Source organism: Onychostruthus taczanowskii, unplaced genomic scaffold (assembly GCF_017590055.1).
Source record: "Onychostruthus taczanowskii isolate IOZ18803 unplaced genomic scaffold, ASM1759005v1 scaffold103, whole genome shotgun sequence".
Taxonomy (NCBI): Eukaryota; Metazoa; Chordata; class Aves; order Passeriformes; family Passeridae; genus Onychostruthus; species Onychostruthus taczanowskii.
In genome coordinates this window covers 574173-597114 of record NW_024496858.1, presented here as the reverse complement: position 1 = coordinate 597114, position 22942 = coordinate 574173, and the positions used below count along the sequence as shown (strand labels likewise).

The following is a 22942-nucleotide window of genomic DNA, read 5'->3' as shown; positions in this document are numbered from 1 at the left end:
TACAGCTTCACCACTGATGGCACGAGGCTCTCTGCAGAGCACACTGGTGCTGCAAACACAGCCACAGCAGCTGAAACTTTGTGTGCAGCCTTTTGCAGGGCTCCCACAGGTGAGACTGTGCCATTCCAAAGGGTGGCCAGCAAGACAGGTTTGTCTTTGGACGTGGCATCTAAAAATCCAGCCCTGCAGCCTGGCTGGCAGCTGCTTTCAGGTGTGCGGGAAGGGTGCCAGGGGGTCACAGGGATGTCAGGCAGGTCCAACATGCCCGTGGGCATCCATGGCCAGTTTGGGGACTGCTGCAGCCACACTGGGCACACAGGGAGCTGGGAATGTGCTGCAGAGCCATTGCTGACCCAAGCAGATGGTCTTGAAGGTCTCTTCCAACCTGGTCATTCTGTGAATCTGTGAATTCTGTGATTCTGTGAATCTCCACCTTGATGCCACCTGGACATGCCCGACGGCCCCTGAGCTGTGGGGCTGAGCTGAGCTGGGAGCTGAGCTGAGCTCCTTGGAAAAGCTGGCTCAGCTCCTGGGTGCAGAGTTTTTCCACAAAAACGTGGCTCAGGGTATAGGATTAGACTTTCATTTCTTTTCATGTCCTCACTGTCCAAATAACCCAATTCCTGCTGCTCTCCGAGGGGCTGCGGGCGAGAGCAGCTGAGGCATTTAGGCACAAAAAGCTGGGTCTGTGCTGCTCTGTTGTACTGTAGCTCTCAAACACTCTCCTGCGTGGTTATTAACATAATTAAGTGTTATTCTGTCAGGAGAGCTGCTGGAAAACACTGTGAATTACCTCTCCAGCACTGGGCACGCGGGCTCTGCCAGCGAGCAGCGAAATCCAGTTTATGTGCAGGATTTGCTGCTCACTTTTCCCTCCAGGTTTTTCCTGTGTGAACCCCATGGTGTTTACAGAATTCATACTATTTCCATGCATATTCATGGAAACACTTTTTTAGTCAGTGAAAAATAAATAATAACTGAAAACAGCTTTTATTTCTAGGTTTCTTTAACAGAGCAGGCTAGGAGAACAAGCTCTGCCAGAAAGATGCTGCTTTGAGATGAAAATTAGCTTAAAGGGTACAAAATGTTCAATTTCTTCAGATGATCAAGGGGCAGAGGGGGATAGCTATTGTTCCTGTTATTTCTGTAGAGAACTGAGGGTTTTACACCCTGTTTTTTCTTTGAGTCAGTCGGTGGGCTGAGGGTGGGTCACTTTCACCTGATCTTTCTGTATTTTCAGCTGTGTAGGAAATAGATATCCAGGAGTCTGGCTTTACCTTCAAGCACTGGCTCACCTCCTCAGCCTGGCAAGCACAGTGCTCTGCTCAGTGTCCTGGTGGCTCCTCCAAAAGCCAGATGAGATACCTGTACAACAGGATGTCTTTCATTTCTGAACCCTTCTACCACACTATTAATAAAAAAAAAAAAAAAAGAAAAAAAAAGGAAAAAACTGCTGTGCCCATTTTCAAAAACCAAACTGACTTGGATGAGTGTCTTGATCCACCATGCTTTCCATGGAACTTAAATCCAGCTGTTGCTGATCCCTTCTGGTCACAGCCACCACACCTGGCCCCAGCCAGTGCAGTTCACAGTTTTCAATAATTAAGTCAGGACTGTGCCCAACACGACCTTGAGCCATTTCAGAGGGGAATCTGCATCAATGAACTAGCAGAAATCCTCACTACTCCTCATCCAAGGTGTGAAGCCAAGAGTTTAAATTGCTGCATGTTGGGAGATGTGTGCATGAAAAATTACACAAGTTTGCTTTCCCCAGATCCACGGGCACAAAATTTTGTTCAAGTTCTGTTTTAAATTTTTGCAGGGTTCATTTTACTGCCAGTGAGTCCTTAAACACTTCAGTGCAAAATGCATCTCCACACAAGAGAGCTGTGTTAATTTTAAAGCAATTTTGACACATGCACATGTAAATGTGTGTGTGAAAAGTGACAGGGCAGCACAAGAAATATACATCACACATTGCAAACACCTGTCTATCCAAACAGGGAATAAAACTGCTTTGGTTAGAACCTAAGCATTCATCACTAAGTTTAAAATAAAATTAACCAAACTTCAGCACAATGAGCCAAGACAGAATAGGTTTCTATGAAACTGGAAGGTCTTCTATTGTAATTCATCAAGTTACACTTGGCTGTAATGGCTCCTTGAAATTCCCACACTGAATTCCCTCTGAAGTTCTGAGGTCTCTAACTGATCCTGAGGCTGCATCGTAAAACTCAATGAGAAAGGTTTTCATGGTGTCCCAGTGCAGCAGTGCTGTGGCAGCACCATGGCTGATGGGTTAAAGTGCAATTATGAGAAGATGAGAGAGTGGAAAAGGAGGCACGTTCATTACCCTTGCTCCCATGAACCTGTCTTTGAGCACAATCCAAGAAAGCAAGAAGACAAAAGCTTTGTTACAACAGAACAGGGCAGAGACGTCTGTGGCTGTGAGCTTCTTTAAAGCCAGTAAATACAGGTAGTTAGTCAAAGTCCACAGAATAGAAAAGGGAGCAGTCCTTTTAAGAAAGAGTTTCAGCGTCAGACCATCTTCACCAAAAATCCGACTGCATTCCCTATGGAAAGAAAAGAGTTTCAGTCTCAGCCAGGGTTTTCCTCGGCATTCACTCCAGCACAACAAACATTCACTAGGCTTTTATCCTGCTTTTCCTAACTACTCCACACGCCCAGGAGAATCCATTATTTAATTCACATAGGGAAAACAACACACAATCTTCTTAAAGCAGCAATTTCGCAAGAAAAAAAGAAGTAACTTACCTGGAATAATCACACTCTGTGCAACAATAATCCCAGGGACTCACACACAGAAATGAAGGTTATCTATAATGTTCTGACAGCTCCCAGACTCTGCCTTCAAGGCCATGAGCACAGGCATTAGAATCACCATTTTTTTCTCTGCAGCTTGCCAATTTTCTTCTTTTTTTGCATGGCTCGAAGCCCTGTATTTGTTCCCACTGAAATATATTTTTATGTATGGCCAAGGAAGCCTTAAGAATTGCATAAAGATACTTAAAAAGACTGCCAGACACAGCGTGGTGGGGAAGGGAGCCACCAGGCAGTGGGAGTGAGCCAGGCAAACAGGAGTGTGAGAGAAGGAAGGGAAAGGGAGGGGAAGGTATTTAACAGTTTCATTTTATTGTACAGTGAAAAAAAAAAAAAAAAGCTGTGTTTTCTAGGAGACATCTCCTTGAGAATTAAATTGCAAACAAAACCCCCAGATTCCCAAACACTGTGTCCCACACAGCTCAAGTGAGCTGTTTGCTTCTCGGGATTTCAGGAATCTCTGCCATTCCCAGACTGGGAAGGATGTTTTTTAGCAACTCCACTGTCTGCACTCGTGGTTGAAGGCATTCCTGAAGATATTCCCAGTGTGTTTCACTTCTTGGCATGGCAGGCACCCTGGCACTGCTTAAAACACAGGAGGTCCCACAAGTGACCCCAAAAAGCAGTGGGGTGAACCAAGGCACCCTCAACCTGCAGCACATCCTTCCAAAGAAAGGGACATGGAGGGAATAATCCAAATGCCCCGAGGCTCCAAAGTGCTCACAGCCAAACATGGCTGTGCTTGGAAGACTGCTAGAACACTCATTATGCAGAACTAATTAGCAACATCAAAGATTGAGCTGCAATGTGATGTCAAAAATGTTTGTCATTTGGGGGTGGCGGGGGTGGTCTGATAATTATCCTGATTTGGAAGACAAAAATGTTTTCAGGGGGCCTTAACCAGTTTTACTAATTCTTGGGAATTTTGCTGTTAAAAACATTGCAGGTTTTTTCCTCTTAAGATGGTGAAAACCATCACACTCATTTTGAGGAAATCAGAATAACATCTATGTAATAACTGAGATCAGCTACATCTTAAATGGTTTTATGATTCAGCTTAATAACCACTCATTTCTTGATGCCACTAAGACAGCCTGGTGTACAAAGCAGTCATTTCTGGTAAAAATAAATTCCATTCTCAAACTCTGTCTACTCAGGCTGCTGGAACTGCTAATTATCTCCTTTACTCTAGTTGACCTCAACCCTCTCAGGAGTCCTGTTCACCAAAGATGAGGATAAAAATGTTTAAAATACAAAAAAGAACAGCTACCAGTGTGCATCATTTATCTGAGACGCAAAGCAAACACCCACTGAAGCAAATAAATGAATGCCTAACTTTGCAGGCTTTTGTAACTCTGATTTCAAGAGGAGTTAGAGGTGACAAGTTTCCCTGTGTGACAAGGGACTCACTGGCAGCACTTCAGTGTCCTTTGACATGCAGATAAAGCAGTTTACCTTTATTAATATATATATAAAATCAATATTTTATGAATATATAATCTATAAAATACATTATATATTGTAATATGTATCATATTAATATATTATCTTAATCTATTATATTCTATTATACTACATATTTTTATAATTATTATGCATGTAAAATATATATATATATAAAATAGTGATATAGCAGTTTACCTTCAAAAAATGCTTCCCCTTGAGACTTAGGTGGGTGCACTGTGACTGTGTCCCCATTCCATGACACCACAGCCAGGGTGCTCCATGTCCTGGCACCAACAGACCTGCACTGTGAGCTCCACACCTGCACGTGGGAACTCTGCCATCACTTTGGGGCACAACTGCATCATTTTAAGTCCAAGCTGCCTCAGGAGCTGTCAGGATCTTAGAGGAAAGCAGCCTGTGCTGTGTTAACAGAAGGCAGAAAGGTGCCTGGGCTGCCTCCAGAAATGCAGGGCACAGCTGGACCCAGATGCCAGAAGGGGCCAGGGTCTGTTGCCCTGCAGATCCCTGGGATGTCTGCACACAGACAAACCTGGAGCAGAGTCAGGAGGATGGATCCAAGTGCCCTGAGAGTGTGAATCCTCCGAGGCTCAGTGGTTATCCCATCATTCCGGGTCAGTGATTTGGGAGAGGCAGTTGTGGCTGCCCCAGCAATGTCACCTGTCTGAGCTTCCACAAGCAGTGGGGGGGGATGAGCAGAGATGCACAGCTAGGAAAAGAATCTGGGAATGCTTCCCTGGCCCCAGGCAATGGGCTGTTTAAGCAGGTGGAAGGGCCTCCATCACACACAGCAGTGACCAGACGAAACAGGGGCTGGAGCTTCCTCAACTCTCAGTGAAGAAAATACAGCAAAGTCTGACAGGGTCGGGCTGAGTGAGGCAGAGACTTGATGAATTCACCCCTGTGCCTAGGAGAGCTCCATGAATAATGCTCAGTCAGTGAGGAGATTGGGAGAATACTTTATTTTCCCAGCCAGATTGCCTGAGGCTTTGTGAGGGCTGGTGGCTCAGTGGTTAACTCAGCCTCTTTGACATGCAACTCAAATTAAACTTGCAGGAGTCTTCAGACATGACAGTGATTAAAACCTTGGGCTCAGGAGAGGGGGCTGCCTGGAACCCTCCCCACACAAATAATGATGCAGGCTGCTGCCTTAGAGGCACAGACACATCTAGGGACAGCTGACCCTGAAACTACGACACAAACTATTTCCAAATGTACCAGAAGTCTATTTAAAACCTGCCCTCTAACACAAATAACTCTTTTTACTTGCAGGTACTCCTCAGCTCTGGGCAGTGTGCCATGCTCTCAGGAATTACAGCACCTCAGGCAGTCGTGCAGCTTTGCCTCTGGCACCCACTAAATAGCTTGTGTGCCCTCTCAGGTATTCTGATGCCAGACCCTGCACAGGAATGGGTTTGTTCCCTCCTCTGGAGTGAAATCCAGCAGCTGGTTTTAAGCAGCTCAAAAAAAAAAAAAAACCAGCAAACAGGGAGAGTCCCGGGGCATAGGAACACGAGGAATGCAGTGACATCACCAAAAAAAAAAAAAAAAAACAGCAAACAGGGAGAGTCCCGGGGCACAGGAACACAAGGGAATGCAGTGACATCACCTGGATTAGAACTTGGCACAGCCACAGTGACATTAGGGCAGCAAATAACACAGCAGCACCTTCTGGGAGCACAAATTCACTGCTTCTGCCTGAATGACGGTATCTGTAGCAATCAAATACCTCCCAGCTCCACTGCAGGGCCTGACTCTGTCAGTGTTGTTTTAGTTCACTGCATTGTTTATTTTATCTTTTTATTTGCTTCTCTAATAAAGAATTGTTATTCCTGCTCCCATATTTTTGCCTGAGAGCCCCTTAATTTAAAATTTATAGCAATTTGGAGGCGGGGGGACTTACATTTTCCATTTCAGGGGAGGCTCCTGCCTTTCTTAGCAGACACCTGGCTTTCCAAACCAAGGCAAGGGGGCAGGCACCAAACTGAGTGAGGCTGAGCACCCTGGTGAGTTGTGTCCCCAGCAGTGGCTGAGTCTGAGCTGGCAGAAAGGGCCTGACCAGCTCAGCTTGTCTACTGGAGAGCTGCAGCAAAAGGAAAGGGGATCCTGCAGTGCCTGGCTCAGGAGCAGCACCAAGGAAGGCTGTGCCCCACAGGAAGGGTCCACGGGAAGGCCAGCTCTGTGCTGATGGTGTTCCTGATGTTTTCCCTGAAAAGCCTCTGCAGAGCAGGTCTGGGATTGCTGTTCCACGAGTGGCTGAGGGAGCTGGACTGAGCTACTGCTGCCACAGAGGGACAGGACTGTGGGTGAGAAACCTGCACTGACAGGTTTCATACACAAATACCAACTCACGGCTCAGTCTGCACTTCAGGTGATGCTCCCTTCTCCTTATCTAAGAAGTCCAACCCTTCCCAGTGTGTTTTGTTCACATTAAACCTGCATCTACCAGTGCTTCCCCTGGCCAGTGCCCCAGTGCTCTGGCAAGAGCTGCAGCTCCCATCTCAGCTCTCACACCGTGGGTGGATCCTGGCAGGAAGCTGCGCAGTGTCACAGTGCTTGTCCTTGAGAAGCCAAGGTGCCAGATGGGGAGGCAAAATGTACTGACATTGAAAATTTCACCCACCTATTCCACACCACAACTGCATCAGGCTCCTAAGTCGAGTCTGTGCAGTGTCTTCCGCTGTGGTAAATGCTGGCAGGGTTAGATTTCCTATTTCTGAGCTCCCTGAACTTCAGATCATCTCATCCAGCACTAATGCAAGGAGTTTTAAGCTCTTGATGAGGGACATAGCTTTTATTTACAGAACTGAGGGGATACCAAGAGCTGTCTTCTGCCTCAAGACAACCAAGACACTTCACCTAAATGCAGCAGTGAATACATAACTATGAGTTATTTTCTCAGACCACAAGATTGAATCTCTAAGGTAAAGAAACACACAATTTATAATCTCAAACGTTATAATAATAGAATGCTAGAGTGGTTTGGGTTGGAAGAGACCTTAAAGCCCATTCAGTTCCAACCCCTGCCATAGGCAGGGACACCTTCCACTATCCCAGGTTGCTCCAAGCTCCATCCAACCTGGCCTGGAACACTTCAGGGATCCAAGGGCAGCCACAGCTTCTGTGGGCAACCTGTGCCAGGGCCTCACAACCTCACAGTCAAGAATTTATTTTCAATATTTAATTTCAACCTTCCCTCTCTCAGTCTGAAACCATTCCCCTTCCCTGTCCTTGTCAAAAATCCATCTCTCTTGCAGCTCCTTTAGGTACTGAGCAGCCTAAACTCTCCAGAAAGCCAATCTAAAGTTGAGGATTGAGACTCCTGTCATTTCAAGTGGGATTTATTAAAGGAGCAGTGGCTCTCTGCAGTTTTGCCAGCCTGGGGCAGCACTCTGCAAGTCACTTCCAGGATCACTGATCTCTGCCAAGATGTCACAGATATTGTTTGTTCAGATCCACTGGGAATATCTGCTGGACAAAATGCCTGATTGTCTTCAAAGCTCCTGGAGAGTAACTACATCCTCCAGAAACACAAAGATAAATCATCTCTGGTCTCTGAGGAAAGCCTGGAACTGCTGCAAATGGGTTTATTGACAAGAATTAGCTGCTGCACAGGAATAAAACAGGCAAATGATGCAGCCAGAAATCTTACCAAATGTAATAAAAAGCCTCATAACAGGAGCAATATCAAGAATGCAAATCAAGAAAATACACAAACAATGAATGCAGGTTTGAAAACAGCCCTGTTCTGGGGAAGAGGCTGGTGAAATGACCTGCAAAAATCCTTTACAAATTCAGTCTGTCTACAAGTTAAACCTACAGATTTTCAATCCTTTAAGTTACCAAAAAATGGAGAGCTCATCCTGAGGAGATGCCCATCCCCTATCCAACCTCTAAGAGTTTGGATAGTCAAGTTGTAACACAGCACTGACCATGTAGTTGCTCTCCCTGATGAAATCATTTTTTACCAGCAGTTACTTCCTCCTTGGGATGTGAGTTCCTGACACATCTGGAATAAAAAATACTCTGGGAAGATTCCCATCACCTCTAACACTATTCCTGAGTCCACATATTCACTGACCCACTGCAGAAATTCCTGTGGCATTTAAGACAGTGTTCTCAACTTTAAAAGCTCAATTCTTAACAGCTGGGGAAATATATAAATCATTTAAACACAGGAATTCTTTTATGTATTGCCCCAAAATGTTGCTCTGATAGAGATTAATCAATGAACCAACTGCAGGGGATTTATCTGCAGGATTTCTTCTCACCTTCTCCCTTATCTGCTGTGCAATTGTTATTACTCCACCCCACATGCAGAAGCCCAGCTGACACTGTTCATGTTCTCACAAACACTCCAGCAGAAATCTGAATGAAGCATCATTAACAGACAAAGCACCAGGGTTTGCAGAGAAGCGCTTAATTAAGTGCAACTGTTCAATTTCAGTCACACTGATTTGACAGAAATGATAATTTAGGGCCAAATTACATCCCAGATCCTGGCAAAAGGCAGCTGAGGGAAGAGTTTGGCCCTGCTGCACTCCAGCCAGACAGTCACAAATGGGATTCCCTGTGTGCTCAGGGACAGCAGGAGCCAGGAATGGGTCCCACGCTGGGTAATTCCTGCGGGAACAGACAATTCTGCTGGAGTCAGGCAGGTTCTTTTCCAAGCAAGCCTGCACTGGAACAACAGAATTGGATCCCAGCCCAGAATGACCCTGTGAGTCTCTTCCCTCCCTGGGCAAGGTGTGGTGTCTCTTGGTGAGCTGAGTTTTGTCCTGTCCTTTAAAGCAGCTCACATGTCACTGTCAGATCAGTGGAATAACAGAAGTGGAGGAGGAACTGTGAAATCAATTGTCACAGAATGTGAGGTACTTCCAAGCCCTGCAGGCAGATTAGATGTGGTTTTCCTCAGAACTGGCTAAGGTGAAGCTAAGCTGCAGCACTGGTGGTTGGACTGGATGATTTCTTTGGGTTCCCCCTTAACCTTGTATTTCACTGATTTCTCAGGGGCGGACTGGATGATTTCTTTGGGTTCCCCCTTAACCTTGTATTTCACTGATTTCTCAGGGGCTACAGAAAAGGGATTTATACATTTCCAGCAGGAGGAAAGGGCAGTTTGCATCCTGCTGTACTTGCTCAGCACAGAGAGCAAGCCATGCTCTTCCACATAGAAAGCACCTCCTCAGCTCCAAGCATCTTTCTTCTAGGAGCTGGTTTGGTTGTACCAACCAGCTATTCTATCATAAATGGACCAGGACAGATGCACCTGATCCAGGCAAGAACACAAAATATAGAGATATCAGACAGCATAACACCAAGATTATAAGCAGATTATTGACCCTTTCAACTCACTGAAAAAGCCCTTTAACAATCCAGTACCCATTTATTCAGCACACATCACTCAGCTGTCAGCCTCCTGTGAGCTATTTATGAATGAGGTTTTCTGCAGCATGACCTTTATTCTGACACCAGGGTGGAACTGAGCCCAGCAGTGATCTCAGCCCTCAGGAATTAGGGTTTTTAAAGGGATACTGCCATGATAAAGCCTACCTGAATTTTTTGATTGGAGACTGCTTTTCCTGTGCAGTTGCAAGGTGCCCGGAATAATAAATGGGAAAAATCATAATGTTCCAGTTTGTTGAGAACCAAGTCATGAAAAAGGGACAGTCAAAGGTCTCAAAAGTGATTTTGACAAACTGTGTGGTCCCAACCCAGGAGGAAGAGACGGACAAAATGATCAGGAATCTCCAGATTAGCTTGAGAAATGTGGATGTGCAAGACTGGCATCGTGTCTGTCCTTCAGCTTCTTGGCTGCTGCTCTCTGTGTGTGTTTGTGCTCCTTCTTCTCCTGAAAGAGAAAAAAAAAAAAAAAGGAAGAATAGAAAAAGAGTTGTACATGTAATGAATGCATTCAAAATAATTCTCGGCAAAACCTTCCATTCTTGTCCAAGTCACAAATCATCCCTTGCCTTCTCCCTGTAACACCTTTATGTCCCATAAATACTGAAATCCTGCACAAAAGTATTTTAATAATACCATCTCTGTCACTTCAAGGAGGCAGAAACAAACACAAACACAACACTGAGGGCTGAGGTAACAGCATTACAAATAAGCTGTTGTCACTATTTGCTTTATCAGCCCTTCATTCCCTCTGCCAGCAAACCTTCAGAATAAAAATACATCCCTTGGAACCAACAACGTTACAGAGGCAATCGCTGTGCATGTGTGCAACAGAAGAGCTCTCTGAGCCGGCAGGTCTGGAGACAGCACCAGGTTCTTATTCCTCCACATTTTAATTCCACAATCACTTTTATTTACAAGCTGGGATGGGGAGGAAGGAGATAGTTTGGTTTTATGTACCCAAGCAGAGAAAGGCTTTTGGCAGTCAGGTTGGTGTACTTACGTTTCTGGAGTTAACAAAGGAAACTGGACAGAAGTGAAGCTTGGCATGTCCAGAAATAAACCTCTGCACATCAACAAGGAGCAATGAGAGCTGGCATTTCCCATTTCAGCACAGTGGTTTTCAGACCTAAGTGCACATTTCCTAACATAGGTGGGGAGAATTTAATCTCACTGACTGGTGACTTGCTCTCCCGTCAGGTCCCCAGAGATGCAACCCATGATTCCTGCTTTGCTTTCCTAGATCCCAGCTAAAAACAAGGATCACTGACACTGCTGGTTCTGGGGAGCTCACAGGGCAGCACTGAGCTCCAACCATCCACCCTTTCTGACCACAGGTCTTGGATTGCCAAGCAAATTTTATTCTCTTTGCCATCTGTATGGCAGTTGTCTTCTGTTCAGTGGGCAGTTTTCCTGATCTCTTCCCCACCCACTCCTCCCTCTGGGGAGTCATCTGCTGATAACAGGCTATGGAATGTCCCTGCATGGCTAATAAGAACTACAGCATTCCATTGGGAGATGCTCCGCCCAGAGGGAGGAGCCAAGCATTCCTACCTGGATAGAATCTGAGAACAGAGGGAGGGATTTACATTTTCCATTTCAGGGGAGGCTCCTGCCTTCCTTAGCAGACACCTGGTTTTCCAAACCAAAACACCACATCACACCAGTTTGGTAAAAGAAACAGGAAAATCTTCTAAAAATCATGGCCTGAAGCTATTCTTAACTACTCCTGTCAATTATCAGCCACATTAATACATGATGTGATGTAGAGAAAAAACAATATGATTTTGAGAGAAGTTATAGATGCACTGAGTGAGAGCATACACTGTCCTATAGCCAAATTTTATGTGACAGAGGTATCCTTTCACACTCAGGTATAATTTCCTTTTATACTACTGGTTTTGCTACATTAGCCATACAGAAATGTCAAACTGGGGTTCCAAGCTATTACTGTAAACCAACATTACACATTAAAAAAAAATTATCATAGCAGGGAGTGCTTTTGGAATCAAGAATTTTCCTAACTAGGACATGGAGCTTTTTGCAGTTGTAATTGTGTGATGTGGTTTTTTCCTAAAAATAATCTGTGTTCGGTGGCTCCATTGTTTAGTGGTGAATCAAGAATTTAAATAAAATTACAGGTTTATTAAAAACATTCAGAGGATAATCAGCCATAGGTCTGAAAAGACAAGCATCCTTTTAGCATTCTCCTTGGCTGCTGAGAGAAAGTAGATATTTTTATGGTACTAATAATGACTGACAGCTATTGAAAGATAAATTACAGTTTATTTGCAAGTTAGAATGGCTTAAAAAGAATATATTATAGTAGCATCAACTTGCAGGTCTTCCTGCCAAGTAAAACTACCATGCAATTAGTCCTTTTTCAGCTACCACTTAAAATAATCACACAATGATAGAAGAATAAAGCACTTTTAGCCAAGCTTTCTATTTTTCAATTACACAATAATGACGAATTGGTGTCATTATGCACGACACCACCATCAGCATTTGATTTGGATGTTACAGTCCCAGGTCTGAATGTCAGGGAAAGGCAGAGAAACACACACTTGTTGCAAGACCTACCTTGGATTTAAAGACCTGTGTAAGTTTTAGCTTGAATAAATGTACAGTGGGGAGTTGCTGTGAGTTTTTAATCAGTGGGATTCATCCCAAGTGATGTAGTTAGCAAATAAGTGTGTATTCAGGATGAACATGTTGTCTGGGGCTCCTTTATATTTAATGATAATGGAAAGGCTTGGTGAGAGGGGAGCTGATTCCACCCTCATATTTCTGCATCTATCTACATCTAAGCTCACTGGAGGCACTTAACTCTAGACCAGATATTTGCAATTAACTTAAGTGAAATTGTGATTGATCCCCATGACAGAGTAGCTTGACAGCTGCTTTCAAAATCCATGGGATGTGCACACCTCATTCCTGGTCAAAGAATCAAAAGGGCAAGATAAGAAATAGATTTCAAAATAATGCCAGGGAGTGAGCCACAGGGTGAGCAGGCACATGGATCCTATTAAAGAGGTTTAGGGATTTCCAAGTCATGGACAAGCACTTGTGTTTAGACACCAAATGATAATGAGGAGAAAACAAACTGATCAGCCAAAGTGGCTGGAAGACAGCATTTTACAACTGGCAAGGTAGCAGAAATCCTTGGGGTCTGCATTTGGATGGGACTGGAACAAACCAAGAGAATTATCCTGGGAAGAGCACAGGAACAAGGCTGAAAGCACAGGTAAGAGTGCAGATCACACTGCAGGTGACACAGGGAGATGGCACTGGCCAATGGCAAACTGTGGGGAAGGCAGTGAGCACAGACAGCCCTGCATGCTCCTTTGCTCCTCAGTGCAGCTCTTACTGACAAAACGGTCACAGAAGAGCATTTTGCTCTTCAGGAGTGAGATGAGGAAAACCAAAACCTACAGCTTTTCATCGGAACTCTTGGCTATTTGGCAACTAGACCCTAGAAAATTATATTCTTTGTATTTGTTTACCTATTGGTCAGCCCTAGTTAGACTTCTCTGATGAGGATGTGAAGATCAGGATCAAAAGGGAAATTAATAAATGCAAAGTAAGAAGAAGAGTATGATGTCCACAAACTACTCAGGCGGCCTAGAGCCCTTTCTTGGAGGAGATGGATTCTGATTTTGGATGTCCCTTAGTGCCACCATGCACAGTTATTTCCGCCTGATATCTGGAAAAATAAGATTTGGTTTTCTCATTTCTTAGCTCTGATCTTAACTGCAAGATGATGCATAGCTCCTGGCAGCAGTGATCACCTCCAATACTCTTCCGAGGCTTTCCATCAAGAGAGTATTCCTGGAGCACGAGATCCCTCTGTTTTCCAACACAAGGAGGAAATGGGTGACTCTTGCTGCAACTGGTGGTCAAGTGACAAGAGGAAGGTTCAGCTCCCCCAGGTCCAGAGTGCAAGGGAGATCCAACCTGTTCTTCCTCCCCTTTTTGCTCACAGTATCTACACAGGCAGTCTTCTGAAGAACTTGGGCAATTAAGTAATTTCCTTCCAAAAAGCTTGGACAGTTAAATTATTTCACTCATTTAAAGTCTCTCCTCCTCAACAGTGTGGTTTAGCAGACTCACAAGCCTGTGGCTGCACATTGTAACTGCTCCCATCCCATCCCTGCAGCTGCTGGATGGACACCATGGTGAAGAGGTCAGTGTTCACCACACCTACAGGTTCATTTGAGCTAAACTGCTGCCATGAAGCTGACGATGATCTGAGCTGTGACGGTCTTCCCTAGAAATCCTTCCACCTGCTGCTCCTTCTCCTCCTCTTCATCACACCACCCATGGCATGAGCTGAAGGCATCACTGTCTTTGAGAAGGAATTCCTAAGGGCCCTGGAGTGTGGCCAGGCTGAAGCTGAGGAGACACAACCACTCTGTGAAACCTAACCTGTGCTGGGGTTAACCAGCTCCGAGGATCTTCCGTGCCTCGCGCCACGCCGGGCACCTAGCGCACGTCATGCACCTGCGAATCCCAGCCTTCTCCTCCCGTCCGTGCCACCTTCCCGCTCACCCCCGGGCTCGGGAAGGACCTGCACGTGGCAAACCAAACCTCAGCATGCTCGGGCCCTGCCCCATCTCTGCAGAGACAGAGGGAAGAGCCAGGAGTGCGGCTGTGGGTTCCTACCTGATCTGCTCTGCCTCTCGACTCTGCTGTGCCGACAGATTCCCGAGGGACTTCGATTCTGCAGCTCAAGAATGGGAGCAGCAGAATCTTCAGCAACAGATAGAGGGGAGAGCTGCCTAGTCATGCCTCTGTGTCTGCTGGGGCAGTTGCCTCCTGGCTTGCATTGGATGACAGATGATCGTGAGGCACCTGAGAAGAAAGAGTTTTGCATCAGTTTTGTCTGGAAAGTCCCCAGAGGAACGCGGGGCTTTCAAACAGGCTGGCAGTGAAACGCATACAAAAGGAAGTGCATGGCAAAAAAATGCAGGTTTCAGCTCTGCTCAGAATAAAGCAAATAGGTGAGTAAATAAAGACTTAACTCTCTCCCCCCTTACAGATAAAAAGGTGCTGCATGAAAACCAGTCTTCCCCCTGAAGAAATGAGAGCCCCATGCTGCAGTGTATCCTCAGCCCCATGACCACAGGGCCTGCACAGTCAAAGGAATTTGTACTCACGTGGGGCCCTTCCTGAGCACTGACACTGAATCAGGCCAGAGGAGAGCTCACCATTCCCCCTCAGGGTGGAGGAACCACTGCCTCCCTCAGTGCTGGGAGCCCCTCTAGAGGAGAGCTTCCTCTTTCCATCCTCAGATCCCTGAGACTCTTGTATGGAATGAAGCCATGGTCACTCACAGGTCTTTTGGATGAAGATTTCTGCTACAGGATTGAAGATGCCGATTTTAAGCGTTTGCAAACACCAAATCAGAATCTCCACATCTTCAGAGAAGTTGCCTTCTCTTCCTCTACGTGCGGACAATTCCAAGATGAGACATTTCACACGGAGGCTGGACAGAGGCAGGAGGTGGCAGAGAAGCCCCAGTTCCCAGAAACACTAATGGTACCAGATGCAAAATTTTCCAGTGAGTAGGGCACCATATTTAATGAGTAAGAGCATGAAGGGCTGGATTAGGAATCAGGAATCCACAGCAAGGAGCGCAGTGCTGGAATCCATCAGTCTGGCCGGTGATCGATTGTGCAAGGACTTCCAAATTTATTGAAGGTGTCTCTGTAAGCGGTCAACACATGAGCAGCACAAGAGAGTCTTCTTCTCCAGCAGAAAGTCAGGATGACAGGCCATTCTGACAGATACGGATGTGTGTTCATGGCCAGCTGAGATCACCCACTGCTTGTTCTGCAGCTGCTACTCCAACTGGTGACCATCTCACCTAAACTTGGGGAAGATGCCCATACCAGAGCAGCCACTGTCCTTGCTGTGACTTGGAAAGATTTAACATGATAATCCCAACTACTTCATACTGAAAAGAATGAAAAAATAGACACAAACCCCATGTGTAAGGTGCCACAGGTGTAACAGCTGTGGCAGAAATCCCAGAAGGGAACATTCTTTGTTGCAACACGAGCCATTCCAGTGCACTTTGAGCAAAACACATCAAACTCAACTACTGCTTGAAAGTATATTCCAAAGCAAGGGCTGTATCCAAGACTCAAGAATTGAGACAGGACTCTTGCCAGTGGGTTCATGCAATCTTCCATGGACTTAAAGGTGTGTTGGGTTCACCAAGTCTAACAAAGACCGATGTATAAAATACGGAATTATACTTGGAAACAAAATCTCTCAGCCTATTTCAGAGCCTGCAAGGTTAATTTTATCTACCAAGTAGAAAAGTGACTGAATCAGGAGCTGCCCCCTCCAGATGATCTTTCTCAAGATGCTCCTCCCTTTCTTCTCTGTCCCTTGTGAGGGAACTCTGACTCAAGGGGGGCACCCAAGTTTAGATTCCAACTGATGATAAAGTCCTACAAATCCAATCCATGCAGTAAACAACCCAAACTCTATTACAGCAGACCCACAAACCCACTTTGAAAAATTAAGATCTACATGATTAGAAACAAGATAAGCAAAGCACTGTGTTGCCTCTCCTCAATTTTTGATGAGCATTACTTTCTAAAGGGCTTTCTAGAGCCCACCGGATGTTTTCAGACCTTTAAAAAGCTGTTCACCTTTACAAATTTACTTTTTAATGGAGAAAATAATGATCTAGCAGCTACACAACTCCCTGCATGACTTTGTTCCACTTACTTCAAAACTCCAAGAGCTACTTCTCCCAAACAAAAATAACATCACCTACTTTGTAAGACTTAGTAAACATCTTGCAAGTTACTCTTGTGAGTTCCATCTTCATTTGTCATCTGCAAATTAGTCCCAGCCTCTACGAGGTTAAACCGATCACTACTTTGGGGGCGAAATGTCCAAAAAGGCATTTCTGATTTTTCAGGTCCACAACTTAGAGAGGTTTTATTTTCAGTAAGTGTTTGTCCTTGGAGAAGAAGCCACCGAGGTGGCTGGTTGTACATCACTCCTCATTTTGATATTCATCATTTAAAGAGATTTCATTATGTTGAAAGACACGTTATGTCTCAATTCAGATTAATTTCAGAATGAGATTTACATTATACTCAGCAGAAGTCTAGCAGGTGACATGCAACCAAAATTTGATGGAAGCCTATTCTTCCTCACGTTCAAAAAGAGCTCTGAGTTATTTGTATCTGGTACAACAGAGAGGCATGAATCTTCTCCTGTGCATTGACAAACCCAGCAGGTGAGACCAGAACTGTAACTCAAGAGATTGCATTAAATCCAAAGTCACTGCTTGATTTACTGAATTCTTCTTCCCTTACACCTGAAGCAATCAGACAGCGCAGCCATTTATCAATATTTCATTGTTACAGCCAGAAAGCCTGGGACACCTAATGCTGCTCAATCTGAACATATTTTAAGGATATCTGTTTCTAGGAGAGGTGAAGAGATAAATGCTGGGCTCACTTTCCAAACCTGGAGCCATCAGCAGGGACAACAAATCACCACCTGCACAGCTGAGCAGTGAAACCTCACAGGTGGGCAGCGCTGTCCCATGGGAGAGGAAGGGAAGGCAGAGCTCATGGAACTCTGGTTCTCTGTCCCACTCCACAACTCTCAGCTGTGGAGCAGGGATCTGCTAAGTCCCTCCAAACTTGGAGGGATCAAGAGCAGCATTTTTCACTGAACTTCCATAAAGGGAATAACAGAATCACAGAATGGTTTGGGTTGGAAAGGAACTTAAGAGTGTCCAGTTCCGACCCCCTGACATGGACAGGGACATCTTCCACCTCACCAGGATGCTCAAAGCCTCATCCAACCTGGCCCTGAGCAACCACCTTGAGCAGAGTTGTCAGCATGGGATGGGACTTCTTACACAGTTTGTGGCTTTTGCAGGGATGAATCACAGGCTGAGAGTGAAACTACATTTTGGGCATTATTTGCTATCTTAAGAAAAAGCTACTGGAAGAGATTGGGAAAAAAGAAATAAGAAAAACCTTGCCAGACTGTCAGATCTTGCTGCTGGAAGTGTTCCTTGGAGGTTGTAACTGAGTGTCAAAGCAAGACTCTGCCAATAAGATTGACCAAAGAAGAAAGGGAGAAATGCAAAGTACCTCATACTGTTGTATCCAGCACACCTTAATGCACCAAATCCACCTGGATTATTTTTCATTATTGGATAAAAACAAAGCCATGCTCTTTCCCATTTTTTTACAATTACTTGTAAAATTTTTTTACAGTTACTTTTTTTTACAGTTACTTAGTTTCTTAATCTGTTTCAGCAAACCTATTTCCTCCCCCTGCAAACGTAGATGCTTTATAGCTTAACAAGTAAGGCCATTTCTCTGCATATGGAGACCAAAGGGAAACCAGCAAGGGGAACACATGGCTCTAACAAAGTCTGTCCCCATCTTGCATTAATTATTATACACATATCCCAGTGTACTTTGATTTAGCAAGGTAATTATGCTTGTGATAACCTAAACCACGTGATTAATATCACTCAAGTCCAGCCCTTCCATGTTCTTTAACACCAGCTGGGGGAAGGAGGTGGCCCCATCTTCTGCTGCCATCATGTGCACTCAAGCCAGGAAGAAGAAGCCCATGCTGGTCCTCAGAAGCATTTTCACCACCACCTGTAAACAATGCACAGCTCCCTAGCCCCTCTGGAAGATGCAATACACAACTTGTGGCCCTCTGCTCATATACAGGTTTCCAGATGCAGCTCACACAGTGAGAAGCTGTTTCCTCGCCTTGGCTAGAAAGATCCCTTTGCTGTTTTCCAGGGGGATTGGAGAGAAGGATTACACCTTGAGGTTCAAAACCAGCTCTCTTCAGATCATCTTCAAGTATTTGACGTCTTTAACATGTGACAGCAGTGCTTGGAATAATAAGAACCAACCCCTGCAATTACGTTTGGACAATGTTTCTGGTCTCACAGCTGCTGCTGAAAGTGGATCATGGAATATCCTGAGCTGGAAGGGACCTGCAAGGATCAAGGAGTCCAAGGCCTGGCCTTGCACAGGACAGCCCCAGGAATCCCACCACGTGCCTGAGAGCATTGTCCCAGTGCTCCTTGAGCTCTGTCAGGCTTGGTGCTGTGACCACTTCTCAACCACGCTCTGTTGAAGAACCTGTTATAATATCCAGCCTGAACCTCCCCTGACACAGCTTCACGCTGCTCCCTCGGGTCCTGCACCAAATGGATTGCCAGTTAAATAATCAATGCAACATAAAAATGCAGTCTTGGACCTAAACTCTATGGCCAGGACATCATATGATTGATTGTGTCCTTTTCTTTTCTTTTCTTTTTAATCCAACTGCCCTGATGGAAATTTAGAACCTCTCAAACAGGTAACTGAATTCCCTTCCAAAAGCCATCTGTGCATGCACGACACCGGATTACTGACACAAAGTGCTGGCTCATTTAGAGACAGCAACATCTGGCTTGATGGGATGTGCCAAAACACATTCTCTTTATTTGATTACACAATGAAATTGATGGTTAAATAGGTGATGGAAATGAGCTGAACAATTTCTGGGTGTTAAATTCCCAAACCCTGCAGAGCACTGTTCACCTCTGGCTACCACCACAGTCAGGAGAGAGAGCAGCTTTGCCAAAAGGCCACTCAAGGCATCTACAATCTTCCTTTTACTCATTCAGTATTAAAATAGTCTTATTTCACTGTGTCCTCAAAACCTCAGCTCCTGATTTCTCACTGTCTCTGTGCTGACAAAAGGATGGCTCGGAAACCATCGCTGGGCTTTGACAGACGGATGGAGGCACGAGTGGGTCTGGTACGGTGTGGAAAATACATCAGTTGAACATTCCTGCTGAATTGGGCCCTGGAGAAAGAATTGCCAACATTCCTTTTACCCTGCAGGAGCAGCATCCATCCCAGTGATGGCCCTGCTCACACCCCACGAGCCCAGTGCTCCCACAGCCTGTGCACGAGCTCCCCTGGAAGCTCTCCCAGTGAAATTCTGCTCTTACTAATGCACTGCAAGGAGAAGATGATGGGAGTTTTGCAGCCAGGGAAATATTGGATGCATATTGGATGGAAAGGGTGGTGAGTGGTGCTGCTGTTGGGAGAGGTGAAGAGAGCTGCTTCTGTCTATTTTACAACAAAACCTTATTAGGCTGGATTAGCCACAGCTTTGATTGGATTGTTTGCTACTGTTAGCACGCAGCTGCTAGCAGGGTATGCAACACCATCAATCCTTACTGACTTCGGTCCATAGCTTATTTTATCCCAGCCACTGCCTGTAAAATCAAATTCTGCCCTTCAATGCACTGGTGTAAACCCCCAGCACACCAGTACAACCAGCCCAGTGGTCTGGGCACGCACACTGACTAATTCCCCAACTTTTAATGTGTGCAGAACCAGCAATTTGACCAGGGATGTGGACTCATGGTTACATTTTACTAAAGCCAAGCAAAATCAAGAAAACAAGCACACACGCTTCGCTGGCAGCATGCTACACAGGTTTGAGGAATAAGCATTTGTTCAGTGAAGAAAATTCCTTTCAGCATGTCTCAGGCATTTGGAGATAATGTTCTCCATTTAAACACTGCAATGGTCTCTGTGTATTAGTAATGCACAGATGTCTGTTCAGAGTGATGCTTTGTTCATTTATTATTTGCTTGTTCTGGAAGTTTTCATGTTTGAAGGGGATGAGAAGGTTACAGTTTTTTTGGTTTTTGTTTTGTTTTGTTTTGTTTTTTATCCTAGGGGAAAAAGATTTTCAGATTGTAATGAAAAACAAATGACTCATTGATGGCGTACAGCATTTTTCTTGTACTATGATTAACTATTGTCAAGAGCAGAAAGCAGAAAAAGTAGATATTTTTGTTGTGGTTTACTTGTGACATCCATCAACAATCTCTTCCAATTATCTCTTCAGTGTCTGTACACAGCCCTCACTCCAGATCAGCAGACAGCAACTTTGCTTACAACCAGGAATCTCAACAACTTCCACGTGTCCTCCCATCCTTGCAATAAAATTAACAAAGAGAACTTAAATTTCACAACCTGTACTTCACTTAGTACCTGATCAAGGAAAGTGCCACTCTACATCCTTGCACCTCATAACCCTTCCAGAGGAGCAGTTCCAGCCTATTTGTAAGGGGAGGGAATCCAAGTTAGACAAACAAAAAAACATCCCATCCAGACCTGCATCTCCTTGGCTTTTATAAGTGGGAAATAGTTGATTTCCCACTTATAAGAGGGAAATATAAGTGGGAAATATTTATGAATGGGAAATAGCTAAATAAGTTGTACAAAGGCATCTCCTCACAAACTCTCAGACCCCCACAGTCGACAGCTCATCTCTGAGATGGGGCTTCTTTCATTAATTGCCCCAAATGTGATGCCTTTACATGCAACCCTGATAAATGCAAGCCTCTAAATGCATTTTTCTGCACATCAGCCACATGTTCTTGTGCTGAAGAACCTGCTCTGAGGTGGAAGCTCTTGTGCCAACCAGCCAATGTGCTGTGTCCTAAAGCCCCTGACCAAGGACAAACCACCAAGTGGATCCAGGCTGCAACAACCCTGGTGTGCAATACCTGCAGCTATTAGAAAACAACAATAAAAACAGAAAAAAGACCTTAGCAGAAGGATGTGAACATGCTACAGGCTGCAGGCAAGCTGTGGACTGCCTTTTCCAAAGCCCTGGAGCCCATAGGCCACTCTAGAGAACTTCTCAGATTCTATTTTTCTGAAGTGAGTGGCCCCTGTTTGTATTGCTCTGGATCAAGGCCTTTACTCAAAACATACAACCAATTACTAGAAAAACCCCAAATTCCTGTTCAAATCTTTGTTCCATCTCCATTGTATTGAAAGTATAGTTAAAAGCTTTTTTTTTTTTTCTCATTTTAGCCTAACTTCAACAAATGCATCACTGCCTTTTTTTAAGAAAGGACAAAGAATTTCATTGATTTGACACCAAAAATAACACACCAGCACCAGTGTGGGAGTGTCAGAGCAGACCCTGGGATAGTGGCTTATTTGACAACATCTGTGTGGAACTGGCAGCTGTGGAATATGCATTTTGAAACACAGTGGTTACTCATATTTGAAAGTTACTGGGCATGACAGCATACTTAAAATTTGAGGGAATGTAGAAGGGAGTGCTGCAAATGAAGAATGATTTTTACACATTGAAATCAAAACTTCTACAAAGAAAAATTGAGAATACCCATTTGGAGTGGAATGTTTTGGACTGAATTCTGAATTTGGACAAAAAACATTGATAAACAATGAAAAACATTGAAAAACAAAATGCTGTGTTGAAATCTCAGAATCAACCATGACAGCTCTGGAGACACAACACACTGACCTCCCGTGGGGAGGGGATGGACATCTCCTCCTTCAGCACAGAACTTTTCCCAGGCAAAGAGGGGAACAACACCAGAACTTAAGACCCTTTGTCTCCCTCCAGGACTTTATTTTAAGTTTTTGCTTACATAAACACTCCTCTGAGGCCACCTCAGTGACAACTTCTGAGTGAGACCTTGGGGACTCACGCATTCAGAGGAATATCCTTTGCTGCATCAGATTACAAGACTTTTTTTCTCCCCCCAGATATACCAGATCCAACATTAATTCAAGCCAATCTCAGGATCAGACCATCTTCCCACCACTCTAGCATTGACTGAGTGAGATAAACACAAATCATTTGATTCAAAGCTGCACACCATCCCATAAAAACCCCCTCTGCTATAAATTTTGTAATCAATTATATCAGATGTGCTTCCAATCATTTTTCAATTTATACACTCTACTCCATACCAAAAGGTTAATAATCTATTTAAAAAAAATCCTCTGAAAATTAATCTTGTCATTGCTAGAATTTGGTGACATTTCCAAAAATAAACAGACACTACCAGTTACACTCTCACTTTTACTTTCACTGCTGTAACTCAACAGCAGCTTCAATGAAAGCCATGAGGCTGCTTTGCTGTGAAGTTGTTGTGAAAGGAATTTACACCCACCACAATCCAGATATCCTCATATGTACCTCATTAATAAACAATCACAATACAGCTTCTACTTTCAAGATACACTGCAATAAATCCAGGCTGGTTCATGGATGTCCCAAGACCCAGAAAACCAGCTGTGACACTGATGGACAGCTCAGTAACACTTTAGATTTCGGTTGTATTTATTTCCTACACCAACTGTTGCCTCTGCTGGGTGCCTCCAGGGAG

The 22942-nt window shown here is 44.6% G+C and overlaps 1 protein-coding gene across 2 annotated transcripts in view; it reads right to left on the bottom strand.

Moving 5' to 3' along the window:
• SLC35F4 (solute carrier family 35 member F4) overlaps positions 1-22942 on the bottom strand; it is a 117127-nt gene that overhangs the window by 9010 nt on the left and 85175 nt on the right. Inside the window, exons 2-4 of one of the 2 annotated variants that reach the window (XM_041413265.1) lie at positions 14374-14562; positions 9859-10156; positions 2354-2573 (exon numbers count right to left, since the gene is read on the bottom strand). In XM_041413265.1, coding sequence (XP_041269199.1) covers positions 2354-2573; positions 9859-10156; positions 14374-14562 — 707 coding nt within the window. The remainder of the gene's footprint in view (positions 1-2353; positions 2574-9858; positions 10157-14373; positions 14563-22942) is intronic. The other variant, XM_041413275.1, reaches the window with a different exon arrangement.